This window comes from Drosophila subpulchrella, chromosome 3L (assembly GCF_014743375.2).
Source record: "Drosophila subpulchrella strain 33 F10 #4 breed RU33 chromosome 3L, RU_Dsub_v1.1 Primary Assembly, whole genome shotgun sequence".
Lineage (NCBI taxonomy): Eukaryota > Metazoa > Arthropoda > Insecta > Diptera > Drosophilidae > Drosophila > Drosophila subpulchrella.
Window position 1 is genome coordinate 13,609,796 of NC_050612.1, and position 23,994 is coordinate 13,633,789.

Below are 23,994 nucleotides of genomic sequence, written 5' to 3' on the forward strand. Positions count from 1 at the left end.
CGCTGGGTGAACTCTGCAACAATGTTTGGCAGTTGAAGAAGTCACTCGGGTTTTATACAACCCCGACCAAGGGAATTGGCTTCTTTACGTTAGAATTGGCACAAACAATCGAGCCATCATCTCAAAGTTTGTCTGTTTTTTTCTATTTGGCTTGTGTTTTCTGCGTTTTTCCTCAACCATATTCCCAGGCCCAGATGGCTCATTAGTGACCCATTTGGGCGTAACTGAGCGAGCCGAGGCGAGGCTGAAACCGAAAGCCAAATGGCCAAATAAACCAGCCAGCCGAGCCACCCACAAGTGATACCTGTTCCAGTATCCAACACCACACCCACAATCACCCATTCCCAAATCCTGTTCATTTCTTCTACTTGACTGGCATTCCAGACATTAGCATAACCAGCAGCCAAACTCTTTTGCCCCGACTATTTTTGGCTGCCACCAACGCAAATCGCACACCAAACACCATATGCCGTGTATGGCCCATTTGGCTAACTTTGATTATAATTAAGGCAGCATACACGCCAAACAGATTCCCAGCCCATTTGCGACGACCTTGGCTCTAATTTAATTAAGAAGAAAAACCGAAGCAGAAAAAAATATATAAAAAAAGAAACCCACAATGAGCTTGTTCAGAAGCGAGATATTTAACAAGCGGCTGACAGGCCCCGAAACGATTTAATCATTGGCCAAGTTGCTCTTATTGTTGGCAGTAGCTAACTGCAGAATGCCATTGTTATTGGATTCGGTACACTTTGGCTTCTATACCCCCAAGACTTGGCTTGTGTTCCAGCCAGCTTGAAAGTGTAAATCACTGGACTGTTTAGCAGTAGTTGGCATAAGTCTTTGACTTGCACTCACCGCCGGGTGTAATATTTCTAGCTGCACAAAAAAAAGCAATAAAAAACGCAACAAATAAATAAGTAACTAAGCTACAAAGCTAACCTTTTTTTATGACCAATTCCAAAATATTTTATAAATCAGGTGTATACTTTTGAGCTGTGTCTCAAAATGAAGCTTGGTTTTAAAGCTTTTCTTAGCTTAAACAAGCTTTGTCTTTCCACTTAACCCATGTTGGCCTTTGGGCCAAAAATTACCCACAAAAATGAGTAGACATATTTTAGTCAAGCGGAATTTCCTACAAACAATTAGACCTCAACAAAGTTCCAGCAAATATTTCAATCAATTTATTTAATGCATTTAATTTAACCCAAGTTGGTAAGTTGTTGAGGCTTAATTCCACTAGGAAATGAATGTTTCCACGAAGAACTTTAGCTTTAGTTAATCCACTTTTCCAAGACAATTCCATAAACAATCTCTTAGTAATTGGATTATTGACAAATGGACAAGAGTTTTAAATAGTCTGGCTAATAGGAGTTGACTGTGCCCACTGGGACTGGCTCAAACTCAACTCGAGTCTGCATTTGTATCTGTATCTTTGAAGTTGTCAGCTTGGAACATGCAACTTAATTAGCTGTTGTAAACCAAATTCGAGTGCAAGATTTTTGTTGTAATTATGGGTGCAAAGTAGCAACACTCTGAGCTGGTCTTATCTGAAACCTTATCGGTGCGACTCCGTTTTGGCTAAGAAACAGCATTGAAAATCGCTCATACGCCATGTAATTAGATCTGTAATAGCCACATCCGCCTGCAGGCTTAAACGTTTGGGAAATGCCTAGTTTGGCCGGTTCTTGCACCGCCTTGGAGAATTGCTGTTGGCGCGTTTTTGTGGGGCGTGTGATCTGCATTGTCTTATTAATTTTAATGACTGAATTATACAAAACTCGACGCACAAGCAACTTTTGTGCCGGTTGCAACTCGCAAACAACTTCCTTGATTACACACAGAATTCGAAGTTGATTTGAGCGGAGTTTGTTTGCCAGTCGCTGTCGTTCTCAAATCGAATTCGTTTTGGTTTTATTTTCTTGTAGCTATTTCTGTTTTTGTTTTCTATGTAATTTACGTACATGAATTTAATGTTTAGCTGCGGCTATCATTAAGTCTAATTGACTTTTTATCGCTTATGGTGTTCTCAGCTCATTTTTGATTTTGTTTGTGAGAAATCCAAAGCAGAGCGAACTTGATCGGCAGATTAGCAGTTCATAGAGCGCGACCTAGGGATGGTAAATTGTCATCGCACCCGGATGGGGATTATAAGGGAATATTAGAAAATTAGCAAACTAGGCCACAATAAAAATATAAATATAAAGATGGCCCTTGAGTAGGGATTATTCAGACCCTGCTTGGGCGCCAGTGCAAACTTATAAACTCGTGATTGATTTATTTACCACCTCTAACTTAGATACAGATACTCCCCTCACAGGTGTGCAATCATGCTTGGATCTCGCCCAGTAATTTGATTTCAGCACAAGTTCAGGGTGAGTAACCACACAAGTCACCGAATTGCTCTAGAACAATCTCAGAACCGCTGGCAAAAAAAGGTAGCAAAAAGTGAAAGTCAAATTGGATGCACTAGAACCCACTGGTCTCCTAAAACAATAGCTACTAACTCAGGTGAAGAAAAGGGGAATGCGCACCCATACGAGAAACAAATTCAATTAAAAAGCACTAATCGAGTAACGAATTATATGGGACAGCCCCTCGCATAAATCTCAGCAACTGGGAGTCAAACGATTTGCATACAATTTGGCGACACACAACTCTAATTTACGAGCGCCAAAAGGGGCGTGAGTTGTCCAACATGTTGTTGTCTATTTTTATTTCAGTTTTCGGTTGTCATTTGTTATTGTTGCAACTCAAGTTGGAGACACTGAGCTCCGATTTAACTACTTAATTATGAAGCAGATTGCAGATTTCGGTCTATTTGCATTGGCAGCCAGAGAGCGAACACTCAATGAAGCTGTCAAATGATCTGTGACCAAAATAGTTTTAGCATGCGGCAGGCTGATCAAAAACAACACAATTTGCTAGAAAAACAAGTGCTTTACGTGCCATGAGCCCCATTGCGCAATGTCCCCGTACAAAAAGAACTTCAAAGCGAAATGAAACCAACTTTGCAAATGATAATTGTTGGCCCAACCTTCGGGGCTGAGCTGAAGGTAAACTCAGCTCTGCCATAATGCAGTAGCCAAATGGAAGGAAGGAGATCGCATGGGGTTAATCCACCTTAGCTCACTTTAATTCCATTAATGAAAACTTACCTCTCCGCTGGCGAGTGTGTTTCTAGAGCTTTTCACAGCGGTGCCTGGCTGACATTTGCTTTATGGAGGTGGAAAAACAGAGCGATGATTGGTACCCTAGAAGCATAATCACGGTATGATATTTTAGACTCATTAAAAAATAACTCGAAAAGATCGTGGTATGAAGAAAACGATTTTATGGAAATGGCTGTAAGGAATACAAATTTATTTCGATTTTATTTCTGTAAATATAGATTCATAAACGTATTTTAGATAGATTATATTATAGATTTATATTTTATATAAAATATATATTTCGAATTTTAAGCGAAAAGGTTTTATTTTACTCATACTAAGTCAAAATATAGGTACTTCCAAGTCTAGTTACTAAGGTAATATCATTAGCATAAGGTAATAACATTTAAATGGTAAGATCTCATTTCTGATCCCATTTTCCAGGGTAATTAACTAATCAGAAAAATTAGATTTTATGCCAGCCATTGTTACAGTTTCGCACTTGGTAGTTGTAGCTACTTCTCTGGGTATTAATCATTATAAAACGAGTAATTGTCGGGGTTTTCGCTGTACACATTGTAATGTGCACGACATTGTGACAAAGGCTGGGGTAAGCACGACCTTGACCGAGTGGCGTCCAACATGTGGTATACTTAATACCTAATTGGCCACACTTGAGTCACAGCCAGCAGTCCGCAGATGGGAGTTAGCCATGCAAATTGCCATCCGCCCAACCGACAATTATGTAAAACTATAACAAATTAAATAACAACTCTTTGCGGTCATATGTTGGACTAATCAAATGCCAGTAAGCCGAACTAATCACCTATGCTCTATTTGCGAGTTCCAGACCCCCCGACTTGTGAAATTTCCCTAGCCAGAATTCGCCAGACAAATTTCAGGTCCGACTATTTTGCCCAGAAAAATCACATACATAAATCATGAAAGGAAAAAATATTGAGTTGAGCCACAGCGAGTTGGGTTGGAAAATTGACGGCTTTTAATTTCGACTTTTGAATGATTTGTTGGCAATCAAAGTATTTTGGGCGTCGCTTGGAAAATGCGAATCCGATCGAGAGTTTCGACTATATGGACTGGATGGATGTTGCCCAATGGTTATGGCAGACACAGAATGCAATTGGGAGGCCATTAAAATGCAATTACAGGCTGGTCAGCTGCAATCGGAACCCCAGACCCACAAAACCCAAGCCCAACCGCATTGAAGAGTGGGTGGCAGTTTCGGTTTTGTGGCCTGGGTGCGAATCGATAGATAGCCACGCAATTTGGCATCCTGTTTGGTGTCAATCAAGCCGCCTTCGATATAGATTTATGCGACAATTTGGTCAGCATTTGCATAACGCCACGGGCCGAAATCACGAGGTGTTGGCTTGGTGAAGGGTTTACTTTGGCTTAGTTTGAGATTTTAGATTCTCGATTTTAGACTTGAATTGCTCTAGGCCCCTGTTGATATGGAGATTGCCCAGGGTCAAAGCCGAAGAATTGTCCCCATCATAATTGTTTATTGATTTATGTGTCATAAACTTTAAGCCGCGCTTTGATCGCCCTCTGAGAACTCTGATTTTTGATACCAGACTTCGATACAAAACACCGATTCAAGGTTCGGAGACAAGCGTTTTGCAATTCTTTTCACGCCTCGTGTTCTGGCCGATCTTGTGATTTGATTTGAAAAGTTTCCAAGGAATTAAGCATGGCTATTAGGAAATCTGGCAGGCCATTCGAAATGCGGCGAATATGATTTACCTATGTTTCCAATTGATTCCGCTCCTTCCACCCAAGTTACGCATACGCCATGTGTGCGCGATAACAAATCAGTTAAAAATTAATGCATGCAAAATATATGCAAACCAGCTGCTGACCATTGGCCACCGACTGGCCAACTGCACCAATCTCGATCTCCACTCGCTGTGTTTGTCAGTTATTAAAGTGAGTAATTTTTCTTGGACCACTTGAGTTCAGTTTAGTGCGTGGAGAGGCAGCTCCGATTGATCATTTGCATGTGAGCAACAACATTTTCCACACCTACGGATCTCAATATCTGTAATGAGCTGTCAGTCAGTCAGTCAGCTGATTGATAATCAAGTGCGTGTCCGCTTTTAGAAAGGATTTGCAGATCAGCAATCGGCAAACAGATATGCTTAATGGGCTTAGGGGATTTTCCAACAGAAAATCGTTGGATTGCTTGTACTGAAGTAATTGAGCAGGGAAGTAGGATATGAACATGTTTAATAGCATAGCTAGTTTAATAACAATACTTTTATGAGGTCTTTTCAAAAGGAAACGTAACTTTATAGCCAATTTACAGCTCAACTTAAAGTGCAAAAAAAAGCGTTAAGGCCCTATGACACTTGCTTGATTTTTGCTGCATGACAGCCTTAACATAATGTAATATAAATTATAAGATATTGTCAAGCTGTATAGTTTTTATTCTCTTGGTTGCAAGGACGTTTTTTAAAAATAAATCCAGTCAGTTTATCAAAAACCAAGCTAGTGTCATAAGGCCTTAAGAGACAGAACTAGAATTTTCCCAGCTGGTAACCGCTAGAAAACAATTGTTCATTTCCACGCTGAAATGAATGGAAATATAAAAATTTCCGTTAGAGCAAAAGCCGCCCCATGGAAGCCAACAATTGCTGACAAAAAAAAGATACAAATTGAATTAAATGTCCATAGAGGCATTCCATGGGATTCGTTGGGGGACTCAAGCTGGCCAAGTTGGTGGGTCCGATCCAAAGTAGCCGCGTGACTGATCTCTTTCGCGATCTGCTGGTCGGCAAATGCACAAAGCTTCGGCTCTCGGCCGCTGAAAGGGGCGTGTTGGCTCTCCCTCTCCAGCGCCGCTCTTTGGGCCAAGATTTGTCAGAATATTTCTCATGTTGCGGGTATAAATAACAGGGCAACTTGAGACGTCTAAGCATAACATACTCAGCTCTTCACTCAAGAAGTCACAGCAATCATCGAAAACCAACCCAAAATGTTCAAGCTGGTAAGGATACTAAGGATACGCGTTATAATGGAAATACTATATCATAGTTCCGCTCTGCAGATCGCCCTCATCTCTGCCCTGTGCGCCGTGGCCAATGCCGGTTTGATTTCGCCCTATAGCCATGGCTATGGATTGGGATACGGACACGCCCTGGCTCCGGCCTACGCCGCCCCTGCCGTGATCTCGCACGCCCCCATCATCAAGAGCTACGCCGCCCCGATTGTGGCCCATCCGGTGGCCACTTCGTATGCCAACACCTACAAGGTGGCCACCAAGTCCTACCCGGTGGTCCATGCCGCTCCCCTGGTCCATGCTGCTCCTCTGGTCCATGCCGTTCCCGCTCTGCACTCCACCTCCACCTACCATGGATCCTACGGCGGCTACGGCAGCTACGGTCTGGGATACTCCGGCTACGGACATGGTGGCTACCTGCACTAAGGATCTGATGTCGTGTGCGATATCATCCCAAGTTGACGACCCCCCCAAGTGAGATATTACAGCGGATAATTCGCATTTTGCTGCCGTCAAAATGTTGAATTTGCATTTCGTAGTCAGAGGCAGGTCGAAATTCAATCGGTTCAATCCCCAAATTGTGTACAAAAACCCTCCAGAACCCCAGAAAAAAATCCACTTAGAGACAGAGACACTTAGAGAACTAAAGATAACTAAACGGGAGGCGGCGAGAGCGAGAGATTGAAGGAAGGATCAAGATTCGTTGATTTTGTTATAAAGGTGCAACTCAATTCACTGTGGCTTCAGCACTTTCTGTAAATAAACGATAAATGACTCTAAAAACGAATGAAAATGGCTTTTTCTTTTGGGGTTTTTATTAAGGATTGTTAAAAGGGGTGTACATTTTCTAAAACTTATCTTTTATTTATTGTTGATATACCCTCGTTAAAACTAGGTATAAAGTAAATCATTTGTTATGCAAATGTATTTTATATTGTCGATTTGTTATTATTAATTGAAGTGTATATGCTATCTTAAACAAATCTGAATCAAAAAATGTTATGGGGTTGATAAGAAGTTAAACATTTAAATAAGTTGATTTTCGCAATACAATTGTTATGGAAATAAAACCATTTTCACCACTATTTTCTATGTTCGTATGCTGAATAATAAACACATAAACAAACAATCATTGGTAGTAGAGTGTGAACTGCACAGTTCTATGAGTATTTATAAGGATTCCAGATCGAATTGCTGGTCGTGGCATCACGAAAATTTCACACCCAACTGATTGTTCAATTTTCCAACAGCCAACTACTAGTTCACTCCAACTATCCCCGCGATTTCTACTCCTATTCAGCATTCAATTGGACTGCAAATTAATTTTACTTGACCAACTCGATTCATACCGACTCCCGTCGAGTGTTTTGAAATTTCGAGGAAAAACAAAATACCGAAAAAATTGTTTTATTGCAACGCCTTGCCCAGCCCACCGGCCCCCCTTTCCCCACTTTACCCCTCCGCCCCTGGCAATTATCATTGGCGTAGAGACGAAAGACTTAAGCGACGAACGCGTGCGCCTGTCAACAGGTTGACCAGTGAAAAGTGCGTTGAAATATATTTTTATTAATGCCTGGCCAACTGTCGCAGCTAAATGCTTTTTGCCCAGTTTCGTAAGTGAAAAATTGGAGCACATCAAGAGCTGCTGAGAAGTGAATTGAGTCACTTAATTACCTTTTCAGCCGGCCAGTTGATCCTGGGACCAAAAAATAACTATAATTCATACGAAAATTGAAAAGTCGTGTATTAATATTTGCCCGTCGGCTGTGCATTGGAAATCAATTTACGGTTTTATTTAATAAATGTTATTTCGCAAAGTGAAAATCTTGTGCCGAAAGGGTGGGGTAACTAAATGTAATTCATAGCGCCCAATAACAATAAGCCATTGTTGGCGGCTCTTCGACCTTGACAGCCATCCAACTTTATTGTGCCCAGCTATAAGTTTAATTTGTCTCAGTTCAGTTCGGCATAAATTATGTGCCCCCTGTTCATGAGCCATGTCGTAGTTATGGGCTTATGGAGACATCACTACCGTTAGCTAGTCAAGCGATAATTTGGCAACAACCTTCAGGGGATTCGCAGACAAAGGTGGGCAACAACTTCGCTTCCTACATCTTGCCATAGGCCATTGAATATTCATTCGAGCTCCTCGGTTGACACTAAGTGGATGCATTCTGCGGCAGGTGCTCTCATGGCACAGTTGCAGCTCTCAGCTGTTTCCCACAACCTCGCGAATGCAACACACCTGTTGTTTGCCTCCCGCTCTTCAGATTGAGTGCAAAATCAGCCAAATACCAAAATTCTGGGCTACCCTTTGAGTTTTTTGCGTTTAGCCCGAGAGTATACTAAGCTTAATTGAATTACTCGAGCGGAATTGGATTTGCATTTCGCCTGGCTGCTGCTCTGCATTATTAACAAGTCACTGATTCGAGCCAGGGCAACGACCTTTGGCAGGATGCGAGTCGAGAATCACAACTCGTATTGCTGCAATTAAAACCCGCATTGAAGCCACAATCTCTGGATTCAGAGAAAATTAATTTCAAAGGGTCGAGCTGTTTCCCGGGAAACCCAATCCTTTGCCACGGAAATGCACGTTCTGCACAGGAAAAAAAGGATCATCATCAAAGGATCCACTTTTAACATTCCGTAGTTTAAAACACGTATTGAAAATTGCATGTCTCAATTTCTCTCGACTTCAGTTTAATTTTTAAGTATCACTTTAGACCTTAATAATGTTAAATTGATATTAAAAATTGCAATTCTCATTCTCTTTTCCATCTATAATATCAACATAATAACTTAGGTAAAACTAGTATTATTTTTATGATTTTTTTTCAGTGTGGAGAAAATGCACACGTTTTCATTTAACCTTGACCAAGAACATTGACATGAAGGGAGCTCGAACCATCCCCTCACACTCAACCACTGCTCGTAATTATATACTTGTTATTTGTGCGAAGGATTTGCAACCGATAATTTAATGCAGCCATGCCCTCGCATGTCCTTGCACTGAGTTCAACGACTGCGTATACGCAATATGGAAGCAAGGATTACAGATTATATAAGCAACATAGGGTGGTTGCATTAAAATTCAAATTAAAGAGCAATTAAGAGGAAACAATCTGTAAAATAAGTGTAGCATATTTTCCAGCCAACAAACAGTATGCCCAATCAATTGAGTGAATCAAATCAAATCAAATCAGCTGAAAACTTCAAATGCCTGCAACAAAGTTTTTCCGGATTCGAGGGGAAAACGCGCATTTGTCGTTGGCAAACACGTGCAACGATTTAGCAAGCATTACATTATATTACAATGCGGCTCCAACTGAAGAGCCCCACCTGTTGCCTTTGGCTGTGGAAAATCTGTGGAAAGTGGAGGGAAAATGGCTGGTGGCAACCACTCGAGGGGCTCGAGAACTCAAGAGCTGGGCGTGTGCTCCACTCAGCATGGCAAAAGGGAAAATGGGAAAATCTTCGTGGAAATTCCCGGTTCTTAGTGCCCTCTTTTTCGGTTCAGCGAAGGTGAACATATCGATTTCTGATTTAGCCACTTTGTTATGGTAATTTCACTGGCTTCCCACTCCCATTTTCCATTTCCCCCGGTTTTTGTGTTGACAATTTCGATGAGCGCGTGTCGCGCATTTGGCAGCCAATTTAATTGGCCACCCGTGCGGGAATTTCGGCTGTTTACGACAGCTGTTGGAGCTGATTTTATGGCAGAAGTGGCAGTAACTTGCACGCTTTTGCCCACTTTTGGGCAACTTCGGGGTGATGCAAAATGCTCTGCCAACTTTTGGGCTTCAGCCGGCTAATTGAGAGCTTCGAACCTGGCTTTGTTGGCGGCGGTAATAAATCGACTTTTAACTGGCGTGTGATATTTTGGCATTTATATTTCGGCAACGGCCATCAATCAGAGTCATAAGGCATAAAAAGGTGCCTGGAACGTGATCGCAATGGGTTTCTTGTAGCCGCTGCCACTTGGTTGTTTTTCTTATTTCTGATTTTTTTTGCAGCTGGTGGCGGCAGTAAAAGTTGCTGCAGTGGAGCGCGTGCATTCGTAAAAGTTATCCACTTCTATATCCAGGGATTTGGCCAAATAAAGTGCACATGCTAATGGCTTCTGAAGTGGGCTGGATTAAGCTGATTTACTATCGAGAGCGGTATCTTAAGATACTCGAAGTACAGCGGGTTAAGTGTACATCTTATACATATCCCTTTGAGAATAACAAATAATGTTCCATTATAAAAACAAGGAAGAACGCTATAGTCGAGTACCTCGACTATCAGATACCCGTTACTCAGCTAAAGGGACCAAAGGTAAATGGAGATATGCAAGCAGCAAAGCGAGATTTAAATGCGCCACCTACCGGCGGAAGACAGATTTAAGCATTGTGGGCGTTAGGGTAGGCGTGGCAAATTTTTTTTTGGATCAATCGATAGGTATTGACGAGACCAATACATTTCAGTTAAAATTTTTTATCTAGCATAAAAATTTTGAGCGCCACAGGCTTGGGCGGTTTGTGGGCGGTAGAGTGGGCGTGGCATATTCGCATAACAAACCTGCGCTGCGTACAAAGCTACGGAATCTAAATCTGAAATCCCAATACTCTATCTTTGATAGTTTTCGAGATATCCGCGTTCATATTTACGATTTTTTGAAGTTTGTGGGCGGTTTGTGGGCGTCCAAGTGGGCGTGGCAAACTTTTTTTTGGGTCAATCGATAGGTATTGCTAAGAACAATTCATTTCAGTTTAAATTTTTACTCTAGCATCAAAACTGTAGAAGCCACAGTTTTGGGCGGTTTGTGGGCGTTAGAGTGGGCGTGGCACTCTACTGAAACAAACTTGCGCTGCGTAAGAAGCTCAGGAATCTGCTCGCCAAATCTCAATAGCCTAGCTCTCATAGTTTCCAAGATCTCAGCGTTCATCCGGACGGACAGACAGACGGACAGACGGACAGACGGACAGACGGACAGACGGACAGACGGACATGGCTAGATCGACTCGGCTAGTGATCCTGATCAAGAATATATATACTTTATGGGGTCGGAAACGCTTCCTTCTGCTTGTTACATACTTTCCGACGAATCTAGTATACCCTTTTACTCTACGAGTAACGGGTATAATTATATTGAGTTGAGAATTTATTGTGCTTTGGGCAATCCTTTTGGAACTCATTTTGAAAATATTGTTCTTGATTTAAAGAAACCTTTCGTCGAACAAATCGAGTGAGTTATCTAAATTATTGCTTTCTTTATAATGCATTTGTATAAGAATATTTTAAAGATTTAAGGGTATGCGAATTTATCCAAATGGATATGTAAGTGTACTATAAGTTCACTTTATGGTTATTAAAGGCTAACATTAACATCGAATTTATAAAAATAAATTTATAATCATTTAAGAATTATTTAAAATTTTTACATTACAAATGATTTTACAAAAATACGACGATTTTTTATTACTTAAATTAAATTGATCATGTCATGAAATGCTCTAGAAATAAGTAGATATAATCAAGGAGTTAATACATAATCTCAAAGCAACACATATTATTTCAAAATGTTTGCAAAAAAAAGTGTTGCATGCATTCCCTACAAATAAACCGATTTAATGTTTTGACCACCAAATTTTCCTTGAGGATGGGGCATTGCAAAACTTGTCGCATGCATTTGCCGCACGATTTGCTTGTCGATTGCACGTCGTGCGCAGATCCCTTAATGGAGTTTTTACTTATCGCCTCCTCTAGTTTCCATACCTCCTCCTCCGAAATCAGCATAATGTGAGCAACGCAACTCTGATCGAGGTATATAAACCTGCAATGGTCAACAAAAATCGATTCATTACGTGTGAAACTGTCGAAGAGAAGTGACTTAATACGGAAATCGAAAACGGAAGAAAGCATAAGGAGAAAAAATGTTCAAAAATTCCAAAGCAAGTGAATGAAAAGCGATTTTTGTTTTATAATAATGAAATATTTTTTAATATTTAGAGTGCTTGGATATGTGTTCTGGTGTGTCTGGGCTCCCCGGCCTGGGGAAGTTTCCATCATGGTCCTTCGACGGTGGGTGTACCCGTGGGTGTTCCTGTGCCAGTGCCAGTTCCGGTGCCCTCTCCATATCCGGTTCCATCGCCAGTGGCTGTCCCCGCTCCAGTGGCAGTTCCCGTTTCCGATACTGTGACAATTCCAGCGGTTTATAACGCCCATCAGGCATTTGCCTATGGAACTCCAGAGCATTATGCTCCTGCTCCTCCTCCGGCGATCTTTAAATATGCATCATCATATGCTGCCCCTCAGCCAGTCATCAAATACTCCCTGGGAGCTCCAGTGACCACTACCACCACCACATATACTGGATTTGCTGCACCATCGACTGCTCATTTTGCCGCAGCACCACCAGTTCAGTTTGCAGCACCACCTCCACCGCAATTCCTAACGAGATATGCTGCCCCGCCCACTGGTTACCAGTTTGCAGCCGCCCCCTCCTTCGGAAGATACAAACTCCACTTTGGAGCACCACCACCACCATCATATCATCATTCTCCAGCTGCTGTTTATGGAGCTCCCCCAGCAACGTTTAACACTCAGGGCTGGTAGCTCTTGAAAGCCCCAGATGGGCCCCTCATCATGCTCATTATGCATAACTATGAATGATAATTTCCTCAAATTAGCAATTAATTAAATCTAAATAATGTTGTTATGTTTCGTATTATCCGCGACTCGTGAATTTATGCGAAGAACGCGGAGCGTATCGATTTAATTATGCTTATATCAAAAACCCATAAATAATTCAGTGGTTTTCATGGCTTCGAGCTATCTTTTGGCTCTGCCAATTATGGTCAAAGGCGAGGCATTGAGAGGGCCCAGACAAATGCCGCCAGATATTCCGCTATTAACTTCGAACTTTTGACCAACTGACCTAACTCAATGAATGGATAGAAGATAGCGGAGCCAAACGTCAATTGGGTCAGCAGTTTAAACTTTAAAGAGCTTTCCAGCTTAAAGATGGACAGCTTGATTACACAACAAACATTGACTTTGAATATATAAATAACGAAAATTGACGACTTCCGCATTCAGAGTTTGGGCTTTAAAGTAGGTGTCATGTTTAGTAGCTATCAAAAGTGAAGTATAAATAATAGATGAATAATTTTACATCTTTAACAGTAAAAAAACTCTCAGTTTTGAACCTTAAAGTAAATATAAATAAAATAAAATAAATAAACAACTTAATAAATAAAAGATAGTGCATTTTTAGAATACAATACTAAAACCAAAAACAAAATTTCAAAAAAATATATACAACAATGATATATATAATTATAAAATAATAATGAAAAACATATATTATTTTTATAGTTTTTAAAAAATATACCCATGTCAAAACCAAATATCAACACCAAATTGATAAAACGAATTTTAAGTAATTGTAAATAGTTACTTCCCTTTTTTTCAGTGGAAATTAAAATTAGATGCGCATAGATTTTGATGAAGTCCCATCGGCTGAGGTCAATCTGTGACGAGAGACCCGCTCAGAAAGAGCGGCAATCAAACGCCGAGATTTGGACAACAATCAGGTCTTTAGCATGCAAATCTCGCACCGCACCGTCAAAGTCCTCCGTTTTGGTCGGTGGCTAATGGCTTTAATGTTTGCGACTCCTGTCACATGACGCTCGATTCGATTTGTGTTTAATAAGCTCAAATGCTGTCGACATGCCTGAGGTATGCAGAAAACTTTAGAACAGGGGTGCAACCAAAGGGGGGTGTTGCTAAAAATAACCCACCCGTTTGAAACGACTAAGCCACTGCTAATTTGTGTAGTTGCATAGTTTGGATGCCAATAAAAATGACCAACAGTGATTTCTATGCAAGGCAGCCAAATATCAATATTATCAATAGAGAAGACTGCCCGGTAACAGCTTTTTGTTAAGCCACAACAAATAAACAAAGTATATAAACAAAGGCAACACAAAATGCCAAAAAGCTTCGTCTTGGCCTGCACTCAAGTGTTGGCCTGGCCCAAAGCCATTCACAAAGAGCCAAGAGGAAGACCTGAAAAGAGTGACAAAGAGAGAGGTATCACTCCGAGAACCGACCGATCGCAGCTCCTCCATACGCATATAAAAAGCATCTTCAGCGGGCTCACAAATTTTAATCAGCCGCCAAAGCTGCGACAGCGAACATCAACGAACTTAGGACCCGGTTTAATAATATTGTTTAAAGAACTAGAACGGTGAACTAGAAGTGAAGAAAGTGAAATGGCGTCCCATGTGAGTGATAAATCAAGTGTGTGTGAAGATCTTTAAAGGTACTATTATAATGAAAACCACTTTCAGTTGACCTGTGTGTGGATTGTACTGCTGCAGCTTTTGAGCCTTGCTCTGGGAGATGTCTCCCATTTGGATTACTCTATTACACCCAGTTCCCAGCTGGGCTACTATCACTATCCCGCCCCCAACCGACCAGCATTGCAACGGACGCAGAGAACCCAGTACCAACCAATCCAGACGCAGGAGTATCCCCAACTGGCCCGTCAGTTTGCCGAACCCGCCTTGGAGCAGGCTGCTTTCACCCAGGCTTTGACCAGTCAGGGTTACGTATTTGGAGCACCTTCGTCCCAGCTGCAGGTCGCTCCCTCGGCTCCACAACCCCAGCAGGTGGCCAGGCCTTCAGTTCCTTTGGGTTCTGGAACCATAACGGGTCGCTCCATAGCCTCAAATGCGGATGCCAACTCCCTGAATCTCAAGCTGCCTGTGCCCTTTGGCATTGCTCCCCTGAATGTGGCCCAACTGCCACTCCAGGCTGGAGCCCCCTATGCCAGTGTGCCCCGGACAACAGGCCTCACCTCCTATGGAACACCGCAGATCCAGAGGCGCTAGCCACAACCAATCCTAATCCTAATATAGCATAATAATAAATTTAACCGAGCCAGAGTTATCCCGACTGATCATCAAACTGCGATGACTTCTGCTCTTAGTGAATACACATTGATAATAAACTTGCCATCTAAGCTTAGTCTTTTGGTTCGGTCTCTTTTTTATTGGCCATTTTTGATTTCATCTCATTGCCATCGATGGAGACTGCATTTGCATAATTTTTTGAAGGTTGAGCAGCAGACACAATACAGAGGTCTTCGTTTACACCTTTCACTCTCCTCCGCTGGTTTAATCGTTGCTATTTACATACACACAAATCGGGCCAAGAGATCGCCAGCACGCGATCCTCAAAATTAGACCTTAAACTTGGCATTGGAAATGGCTGTGAAAACCAAATAAATCTAGCCAGTTACTAAGTTTTGACGTATATTTATAAAAGCCAATTAAAGTCAAGTGTCATTGATCAGAATATGGGAACGGAACTGGGACTTGGCATGTGGATCTATATTTATATTTATGGCAGGGGGGATAGAACCTGCTTTCCCGCGAAAACAAAAACAGGAATTCGAATGTGATCTGCATAAATTTGGGTTTCCAAAAATCAGTTAACGGTACTGACGACAGTCATTTAATTCTTAAGAGGAATAACGATCTCTAACGGCTCTAAATCAGCTTGCAGTTCAAAATCATAAAAGGTTAACGAGGAAGTGAGCGGATCGCAGTGGTGTGAAGTGGAGTGCTGAAGACAAGAAGGTGATGGCGATGGCGTTGATGATGGGTAAAGATGTATTTCCGTGCTTGAGTCACCGGAAAATTGGAGCGTCATCGCTAGAGAATTCCAATCCAGACATTGTATTAACAAGAAAGGTCACCATTTCAATTGGACTGTACCACCTGTGGTGACTTTTAAATTTCAGAAGTAGCCACAATGCGGATACAGAATTAAGAATACAGTATACAGTTACATGCGTGGGGCAACTTGATCGCCGGATTGAAAGACATCATATATATCTCATCCTCTCCACTCGTCATCGCTGCGGCCTTGAGATCGGCGTCATCATGCGATCGGATTTCAGAAGCAGCTTTAAAATAACGACCATCAAGATGCTCTGTCCATGCTGTTAATAATTGTTATAAATGTAACACAGTTGAAAAGCTCAAAATACATTTAATTATAATAAATTAAATATTTAGCATAAAAGTTAAGATGATCTAATAAAAGCCATAGTTTATGCTTTTAAAGTTTTTTTGGAGAATAACAGACTAATCTTCAGAGACAAATTATAATCATCATTATAATCATTAACCTGCAATCTGAAATAAGAGTTTTCTTCTGAAAACGACTCATTTTGATGTCAACATAATCTTTGTTTTATCACCCATATTAAGGTATTTTAGTATGCGTGTTATTCTTTAATTTCTACAAATGTGGCAAACTTTACGATAAAAATCCCTTGCCTGCTTTGTTTAAGTATATCCTGCTTTAAGTATATCCTGAAACAACATGACTCCTTTTAAACGCAGTAAGTTTTCCTTGGGAAGTTTTATGTCGGTTCATTATAAAATAATTATTGCATCGATGTTAAAGGAAAAGTACCCCCATTGTAAAGAGCACTTCAGTGCAAATCTCAGGTTCACCAGCCATCAGATGACGACGATGCTGCTGACCAGGCCAGCACGTGACCGAGTGAGCTGCGATGGCTCATTAAGTCCGCAAGCCGGTTTCGACCGCTCGATCACCCGGCCCCTCATCTCGTGGGCCAATTAAGCCACCTCGGAGTGATTGGGCCAAGCAGTGGATGAGCAGGCAGCTCCACATCTCATCCTGTGGCCAGATGGCGTCAAGGTCAGGTCAACACGAAAACAAATGAAGCTCCGGCGGCAAGGATGAGAGGGAAATTTACGACCGCCTTTTATTGGCCTCTCTGCGAGCCATTAAAAAGTGAACTAATGAGACATTTAGTGGGGCGGAATCGTGGCCTAGAGGGGGGCATCGGATTTTATAGCCAATTTGGCTTAGATTGCGGCCAATTCAATGCAAGGCGGCGCATATTGATGGCCCAAACGGACTGCAAATTACGTTGAGACAGCCCGGCCACCGAGGGAGTCTTCAATTGCATACAAATGTCGATCAGTGCACTCGAAAAAAAGTAATTGGTGGATAGAAATATTTTCACTATAAGTTTAAACGTTATTGAATACTTCAAAAATTGTACTCCTTTTATGTATTTTATAGAGAGATATAATATAACAATTTTACTTAATTATAAATAAAATTGGTATACAATATTCGGGTTCCCCAACTTAAACATTTTTAGACGCAACCCTAAACGGTTAAAGATACTAAGACTTATAGATAGTTTTGTAAACTTTATATTTATTTAATTTATTTAGGTTTTCGTTTAGTAAAAATTCGTGAGTAGTTTGATTATATTAGTTCGCTAGTTTGACAAACAAAACGTTTGTATTGCAACACATACAATTTCTCCAAGTGCAGGCGAAAAATTCGAGCGACAACTTGAACAACTTCCGACAATCCATTGGGCAATTGAAGGCGGAGCACGTCTTGGCCAAATGGCGATCATGTATGCTACTTGGCACTCGCCCAGGTTGGCCGGGTAAAGAAGCGACCAAAAATCGGCGCAGACAGAATGTCCCTCAAAGAGCACGGATATGGGCACGAGCTATATAAGCTACTGAGCTGGCTCCAAATGAACATTATCGCTCAAGAGCTTTAGACAAACCCAACCACAGCAATATGTACAAGTTTGTAAGTTAACCTCTACCTCAAAAGGGATTATAATCCAGCTAATGATTACTTTTTCTTATTTTCCAGTTGGTTCTCGCTGCCCTCGTTGCCTGCTCCGCGGCCAAACCAGGAGTTGTGGCCCCACTGGCTGCCCCCCTGGCTGCTCCTCTGGCCTACGCCAATGCTCCTCTGTACGCCGCCGGTGGCAGCAGCCAGGTGGACGTCCGCAACAACTACGACGGCACCCTGTCCTCCTACACCACCGCCCCCTTCGAGTTCGCCGGACCCTACTCCAGCCGCTATGTGTCCGGAGTTCCAGCTGCCCCCGCCGTGGTGGCCAAGTACGCTGCTGCTCCTCTGGCCGCCGCCGCCTACTCCGCTCCTCTAGCCGCCGCTCCTCTGGCCGCTGCTCCTTATGCCACGCCCTACGCCGCCGCCGCCTACTCCGCCTACCCTTACGCCTCTCCCTATGCCGCCCCCTACCTGGCATCCCCCTACGCCGCCCCCTACGCCGCTCCCTACGCCGCTCCCTTCGCCGCTGCTGCCCCTGCTCCAGTGGTGGTCTAAGGACTAGGACACACCCATAAACCAAGCCAAACTATAGACAATTTTTGTATATAAACTTGAGATTAAAATACGAACAAACAACTAAAAAACAATGTCTATTTCATTCAAAATTTTAGCAGTTTCCTTATGAGATTTTAAATATAAGATCTAAATATAAAAGATATAAAAGTATTTGTACAATACGGAAAACTCAATTCATGTACAATTTTTGAAAGATGATTTAATAGATTTTTTAGGGAAATATAAGCCAATACCCTGGCCTCATACAAAACCATATTTTAGAAAATAAACTTTACAATTTTTGAAAGTATATTTTATATTTTATATACATATAAAAGGTTATAGGGACCTTGACAAATTTTTTAATATTCTTTTAAACATATTTTTGTTACCATTGACTTAATGTAATTTTATAATGATACAAATTAATGCCACCTATAAGAAAATCCTTTACAGCCTTCAGCAGAATTTTTTTTTCGTTAATTAATTGTATGACATGAATTTTGTGTCGCTTTTTTTAAAGTATCTTTTCATACACAAACACAACCTACACAGTGCCTGCATGGAGTTACCTTTTGAAAAAATAAGTGTCAAATCTTAAAGATATTTATGATATGATTTTTCCCATTGTGGAGACAAAATGCTCTCAATGGCAACATAACTTGGACTTAGGAAAGTTCAAACTGCAGAAGTTAGTCACACAGTATGTAAACACACAAAGCATTTGTTGTGATTGCGTTGTCACCTAAGGCGCAATATCGATTGTTATTTATGGTCAAAGCAATATTTATGGGTTATCATAATCATATTCCACTTATGGGGAACTGTCAATGGCTGGGCTTGGTTTGGCCCCATGTTATATAATCTTGGGCCGTGCTTTCGAATCGCCCAAGAAGTTATTGGCCCCTCGATCGAAGGCAGTCGCAGTCGCAGTCACGACTTGCTGACCAACTAAAGCTGACTAAAGTGGGTTACCTCACCTCAAATCGAACCGACGGACACCTATTAAGTCGACGACGAAAGTGAAGAAATGCAAGTGCAAGTCTTTTGATTGAGGACCGCCTCAATTTCGCTATAAATATTAATGGAATTTGACAATGAAGAGACATTAACAGCCGAACCAACCGATCGAGCACATCGATCGAGAAGCTAATCCCCCAAAGAAAACGAACAACCAATCCCCCAAGCAAGATGTGGCAACTCACATGGGTGAGGATTCAAGGCTAACCCGTCGTCAAGGATTTAAATTAATAAAACTATTAATTTTTCAGACCTTCGCCTTGGCTTTCCTTCTGGTGGGTGGTGAGGCCAAGCCCTCCCAACTCTTCAATCACCACTTCAACCACTTTGATCCCCATCATGTGGGCCACTTTGATGGGCATCACTTGAACCACTTGGAATCCTTCCATGCTGTGCCGCACCACCTGGATTATGCGGTGCAGGAATCGGTTCTTCCTCCGCCGGCTCCTCTGCTTCCTGCGGTGGCTCCACCACCAGCCTTTGCTCCTCCACCACCCGTTTATGGTCCTGCACCACCCGTTTTTGGACAAGCACCACCTGTTTATGGACCAGCACCACCAGTATTCGCTCCTGCTCCCCTTTTACCCGCTCCAGCTCCTCTATTACCCGCTCCTGCACCACTTCTACCCGCTCCTGCACCACTTTTACCTGCACCCGCACCACTTTTACCCGCTCCTGCACCATTTTTCCCCGCTCCATCACCACTTGTACCCACTCCAGCTTTCCTGCCAGCTCCTGCACCACTTCTGCCGGAGTTCCATTTGCCCAGTGTCACCCACCAAGTGCTGCCACCCCTCCTGGAGGCGGTGCCCTTTGCACCCACCTATAGAGCCATCCCGGGACCCAAAACCACCACCCATCGAGTGTCCATCGGCTACGCCTTCCCCAAGCTGCTGGCCGCGCCCCACGCCCACCTGAAAGCCCTGCCCCTGAAGTTAGCCCATCACCATCACCACTCGTTGTTCTAGAAAGAGCATTCATAAGGACGATGGAAGCCTCACCAAAGAGTCATCAAATCTAGCTACCTGCATTATAAAATAATTTATCGAATAATTATAGTACAATAAAATGAAGTCTAAATTAATTTTGGTATTTAATATCGGGGTTAACAAAAAATGGTATCAACTATAGGGGTCCTTGTATGCCAACAATGTCTGAAAGTTACCCAAACATTGTCACCAATCAGTACCAAAAATAGAAACCTCAAAGAATGGAACCACGGAAGATAATATCATAGGCAAACCAAAAATTAGCCAAAGTAAACATACTTACTCGATATCTGATTCAGACTCTCATTACGAACCAGACGCCTCGTAATGTCGCCAAATGGGGTTTCAGTTATTCGGCTAACACTCACACACACACACACGATCTATTGGCAACACACATACAGCCTTGCGAGGAACTGAAATGTTGCCGGTGAATTTCCAACTGCACGCAACATGAAATCCAATCAGAAATTCCAGACACAGACCCGGCCCAAACACGCGACAATTGTTGCAATAAAAAAAGCAAAAATAAAAACAAAAAGCGGGTGTATGAAAATGTGGTAATTCAATTAAATGATTTAGCCAGTTGGTGGGAGGGTAACACGTATTTTGGGCAAATAATTGCAGCTCATTTTGTAGCACCACCCACCAATCCGAAATAACCGAAAACCCAAACTGTCATAAGCCCACAAAGCCGAAAAAAAACGAAATCTTGCCCAATATTGGCCTAGGTTATGGTCGGCAAATGCGTGCAATTATGAAAGTTTTCGGGGGCGATCGACGTAAGAGGCTGCCGATTGGTTATTAAGTACGTTTAGTACCGATCCAGCAACGCCCTTCATAAGGCCCCTATATAGAAAGTCTTCCAAGGTATTTTCGTATGCTTAACCACGGATAATCCGCGGGCTACAGAATTATAAAAGCATTGACCAGTGGACAGTTTGATATCACAGTTCAGTCTGCCTTCAAGCTAATCACAACTAGCCAACCCATCCCCAAAACCAAGCAAAATGTTCGCCAAGATTGTGGTGAGTTGGGGAGGATCTGGAGAGGATTACGGGATCTATCAAAGTGGATACTAAATATTTGGAATATATTTTTATTTCCAGCTCGTTACCCTCTGCGTGGCCTCCGCCCAGGCTGGTCTCCTGCCCTTCCATGCTCCTGCTCCCCTGGCTGCTCCTCTGGGAACTCCATTCGCTGCTCCTCTGGCCGCTCCCGTGGCTGCTCCTGTGGCCACTGCCGGTGTGGTGGCTCCCTATGCCTCCAGCTTCAATGCCCACCGCATCAACCACGCCGTGGCCTACCCAGTGGCTCCTGCTCCAGTGGCCTTCGCTGCTCCCGTTCCCGCTCCCCTGCCCGTTCCCGTAGCTGCTCCTGCCCCGGTGGCCTTCGCTGCTCCTGCTCCTCTGCCGGTAGCTGCTGCTCCTGCTCCTGTGGCCTTTGCCGCCCCCGCTAAGGTTGGATTCGGCTTCGCTGCCCCTGCTCCCCTGGGATTCGCCCCTGCTCCGGCGCCTGTGGCCTTCGCCGCCCCCGCCAAGTTCGGATTCGGACCCTTCGCCGCTCCCCTCGCTGCTCCAGTGCCAGCGCCCCTGGCTGTGGCCCCCAAGTTCGCCCCCGCCCCCTACTTCTTCTAAGGATTCAGCTAAAAGATCACTCAATTCATCCGTTCCATCCGTCCTATTAGCTTGTAGAACTTAGCCCAAATCTTCATACCTAGAGAGCAAACAATGCTTGGCGAATAAAAAACTAAATGATTAATCAAATTATTACAAGACTTTTATTGAATTGCTTTTGGTGATATTTCCTATCACATCTACCTTGGGGGATATCTCCTAGAAGCATATATCAAAGAATTAATGACATTAAAAGGTGTCATTTCATTTCATTTAAACGATTTTTATGATATATTCTTATTTTGGGCTCTAGAATATTCTTATAGAATGCAAATGAAAGTAGTATTTCATCTCATTAACCCAAAAAAATAATCACTTTTCTAATAATACTTTTTATTTAATGGGTTTAGGCAGACGTCGGATAAAATTCTAAATTATTTTTTAAATTGGATTTCCAATATGTGTATTCGAGGTTTAGCTACAAGGGATATCTTAATAGATACTTTCAGAATAATCCAGCTAAAGCTTCTTGTTCTTAACATGACCAATCCTTTGAAAGAGTGGAACATGTTCGTAGGGCGAGTGCGAAATGGGCACGGAATCGTAGGTGACGTGGGCAATCTTGGTGAGGGGTGCCACAATGGTGTAGCCAGGATGTTGATCCAACTTCTGATGTGTGGAACTGGCACCCGGCAGTGGATGATGATAGATCACCGGGTGATGGTAAATGACCGTGGCGGCTAGGACCCCACTCAGCAGGGCGAAAAACACGAAAACCTTCAGAACAGATGAGAGATAAGATTTTTAAAGGGAACTGAGAATTTACCCTGCTCACCTTGAACATTCTCTGGTGATATTCTGGCTGAAACTGCACTAGGACTAATCTGAAATCATCCGAAGGCCAATCAATTTATAGGCTCGTCTTCATCGCTGCATTTTCATTCCTCTTTTAAACAGTTAGGAACCGGTTGACAATCCCCTGAAATACCCAACTGCATTTCCTTCGCCACCGGGAACCTGTTGCAACATCCATATAGTGGGAGCACTACTCCACTTGGCCTTTTGTCCCCTTCTCTTCGAGAAACCCGTTTTCAAGTTCAAGTTTAAAGCGTCTACGCCGAAGATTGTCAAAGAGTCACTGACTCTTTTGTGCACTTAATTATGCCCAGTCGTTGGTTTTGTTGTCTTACATTTCTCAGCTTTTTGTTTGTTTATAGGTTGTGAGTAAGTTGGTCGCATGTCTTCGATTTTGCCTTTGTTTCCCCGTTTTTATGGTATTTTTATAAATCTAATCATTGCCCAATCTTGTGTTTTTCGTGCTATTTTATGTTGGTTTCGGAGGTGTTGAGAATTAATTAGATTGACTTTATTCGGCTTTTTATGCTTATGCTGTTATAATCGTCGTTTTATACTAGGGCATACCCTAAATAGATCGTGGATTAAGTGTTTTCCAACTTAAGATTTACATAGATACTTAAATTAGTTTACGTGCCATTTGGTCTTGATTAAGGCAACTAAATACATATTATACAAAACAGTAAATTGTAGGAGGTATTATATTTTTCTTAAACCTGTTAGCAGATTTTATCTATTATTTTCTAACTTAATCTCTTGAGAAAGATCATCTCAGGAGACTAAATACGAAGAAAGCTTGCCATCTCAAACATATAGAGCCCATTGACCCTATATATATGATGATATGAATGAACCGATGGAAAAGGCCACCCACTAGATTTAAGCTGCCCACAGGCCAAACAAAGAACTGGAACTGGATCCATAAATGCCAAACTCGATTGTCGATTATACAATGGAAGCCCAAAAGGCGAAAAACAGGTGTTGGAATTCGCGTTTATTTGCAGCAGCTAAGGATGGTTTTGTGGCACGCCTCTAACTTGGGCAACTTGTCCAGCGAATTAAAGTACTTCATTGCACTGTTCATTAGATCATCGATGTCCATCTGGGGATCGAATCCATTGCACTGGGGATTGGTATAAAAGAGCCGCGTTGGG

The 23,994-nt window shown here is 42.3% G+C and overlaps 7 protein-coding genes across 7 annotated transcripts; 6 read left to right on the plus strand and 1 right to left on the minus strand.

Moving 5' to 3' along the window:
- The first annotated feature begins 6,032 nt into the window (after positions 1-6,032).
- Positions 6,033-6,951, plus strand: LOC119553368 (cuticle protein 63). Its single transcript, XM_037863713.1, has 2 exons — positions 6,033-6,156; positions 6,217-6,951. Exons 1-2 carry the CDS (start codon positions 6,145-6,147, stop codon positions 6,592-6,594), a joined length of 390 nt encoding a protein of 129 aa, XP_037719641.1. The 5' UTR covers positions 6,033-6,144; the 3' UTR covers positions 6,595-6,951.
- Positions 6,952-10,281: 3,330 nt separating this feature from the next.
- LOC119555326 (extensin-2) lies at positions 10,282-12,765 on the plus strand. The gene is made up of 2 exons (XM_037866657.1): positions 10,282-10,347; positions 12,160-12,765. Exons 1-2 carry the CDS (start codon positions 10,282-10,284, stop codon positions 12,763-12,765), a joined length of 672 nt encoding a protein of 223 aa, XP_037722585.1.
- Positions 12,766-14,370: 1,605 nt separating this feature from the next.
- LOC119553827 lies at positions 14,371-15,183 on the plus strand. The gene is made up of 2 exons (XM_037864460.1): positions 14,371-14,438; positions 14,505-15,183. Exons 1-2 carry the CDS (start codon positions 14,427-14,429, stop codon positions 15,045-15,047), a joined length of 555 nt encoding a protein of 184 aa, XP_037720388.1. The 5' UTR covers positions 14,371-14,426; the 3' UTR covers positions 15,048-15,183.
- Positions 15,184-17,738: 2,555 nt separating this feature from the next.
- On the plus strand, positions 17,739-18,385 carry LOC119553828 (cuticle protein 16.5). Its single transcript, XM_037864461.1, has 2 exons — positions 17,739-17,814; positions 17,881-18,385. The coding sequence occupies exons 1-2, from the start codon at positions 17,803-17,805 to the stop codon at positions 18,358-18,360; spliced, it is 492 nt and encodes a 163-aa protein (XP_037720389.1). The 5' UTR covers positions 17,739-17,802; the 3' UTR covers positions 18,361-18,385.
- Positions 18,386-19,459: 1,074 nt separating this feature from the next.
- LOC119554290 (vegetative cell wall protein gp1) lies at positions 19,460-20,348 on the plus strand. The gene is made up of 2 exons (XM_037865147.1): positions 19,460-19,569; positions 19,632-20,348. The coding sequence occupies exons 1-2, from the start codon at positions 19,552-19,554 to the stop codon at positions 20,346-20,348; spliced, it is 735 nt and encodes a 244-aa protein (XP_037721075.1). The 5' UTR covers positions 19,460-19,551.
- Positions 20,349-21,326: 978 nt separating this feature from the next.
- Positions 21,327-22,111, plus strand: LOC119554383 (cyclin-dependent kinase inhibitor 1C). The gene is made up of 2 exons (XM_037865263.1): positions 21,327-21,397; positions 21,479-22,111. The coding sequence occupies exons 1-2, from the start codon at positions 21,380-21,382 to the stop codon at positions 22,004-22,006; spliced, it is 546 nt and encodes a 181-aa protein (XP_037721191.1). The 5' UTR covers positions 21,327-21,379; the 3' UTR covers positions 22,007-22,111.
- Positions 22,112-22,504: 393 nt separating this feature from the next.
- On the minus strand, positions 22,505-23,942 carry LOC119555334. Its single transcript, XM_037866668.1, has 3 exons — positions 23,878-23,942; positions 22,821-22,869; positions 22,505-22,762 (listed from the first exon to the last, which is right to left on the minus strand). The coding sequence occupies exons 1-3, from the start codon at positions 23,940-23,942 to the stop codon at positions 22,505-22,507; spliced, it is 372 nt and encodes a 123-aa protein (XP_037722596.1).
- Between the last annotated feature and the right edge of the window lie 52 nt (positions 23,943-23,994).

What these genes read in the sequence shown, in the direction of transcription:
- LOC119555326 (XM_037866657.1), top strand. Translation starts at nt 10,282, where the DNA reads ATGGCTTCTGAAGTGGGCTGGATTAAGCTGATTTACTATCGAGAGCGG. An exon ending in GGTATCTTAAGATACTCGAA is followed by an intron (nt 10,348 to 12,159) that starts GTACAGCGGGTT and finishes TTTAATATTTAG; the next exon opens with AGTGCTTGGATATGTGTTCT.
- LOC119555334 (XM_037866668.1), bottom strand. Translation starts at nt 23,942, where the DNA reads ATGGACATCGATGATCTAATGAACAGTGCAATGAAGTACTTTAATTCG. An exon ending in TCGCTGGACAAGTTGCCCAA is followed by an intron (nt 22,870 to 23,877) that starts GTTAGAGGCGTG and finishes GGATGATTTCAG; the next exon opens with ATTAGTCCTAGTGCAGTTTC. An exon ending in ATCACCAGAGAATGTTCAAG is followed by an intron (nt 22,763 to 22,820) that starts GTGAGCAGGGTA and finishes TCTGTTCTGAAG; the next exon opens with GTTTTCGTGTTTTTCGCCCT.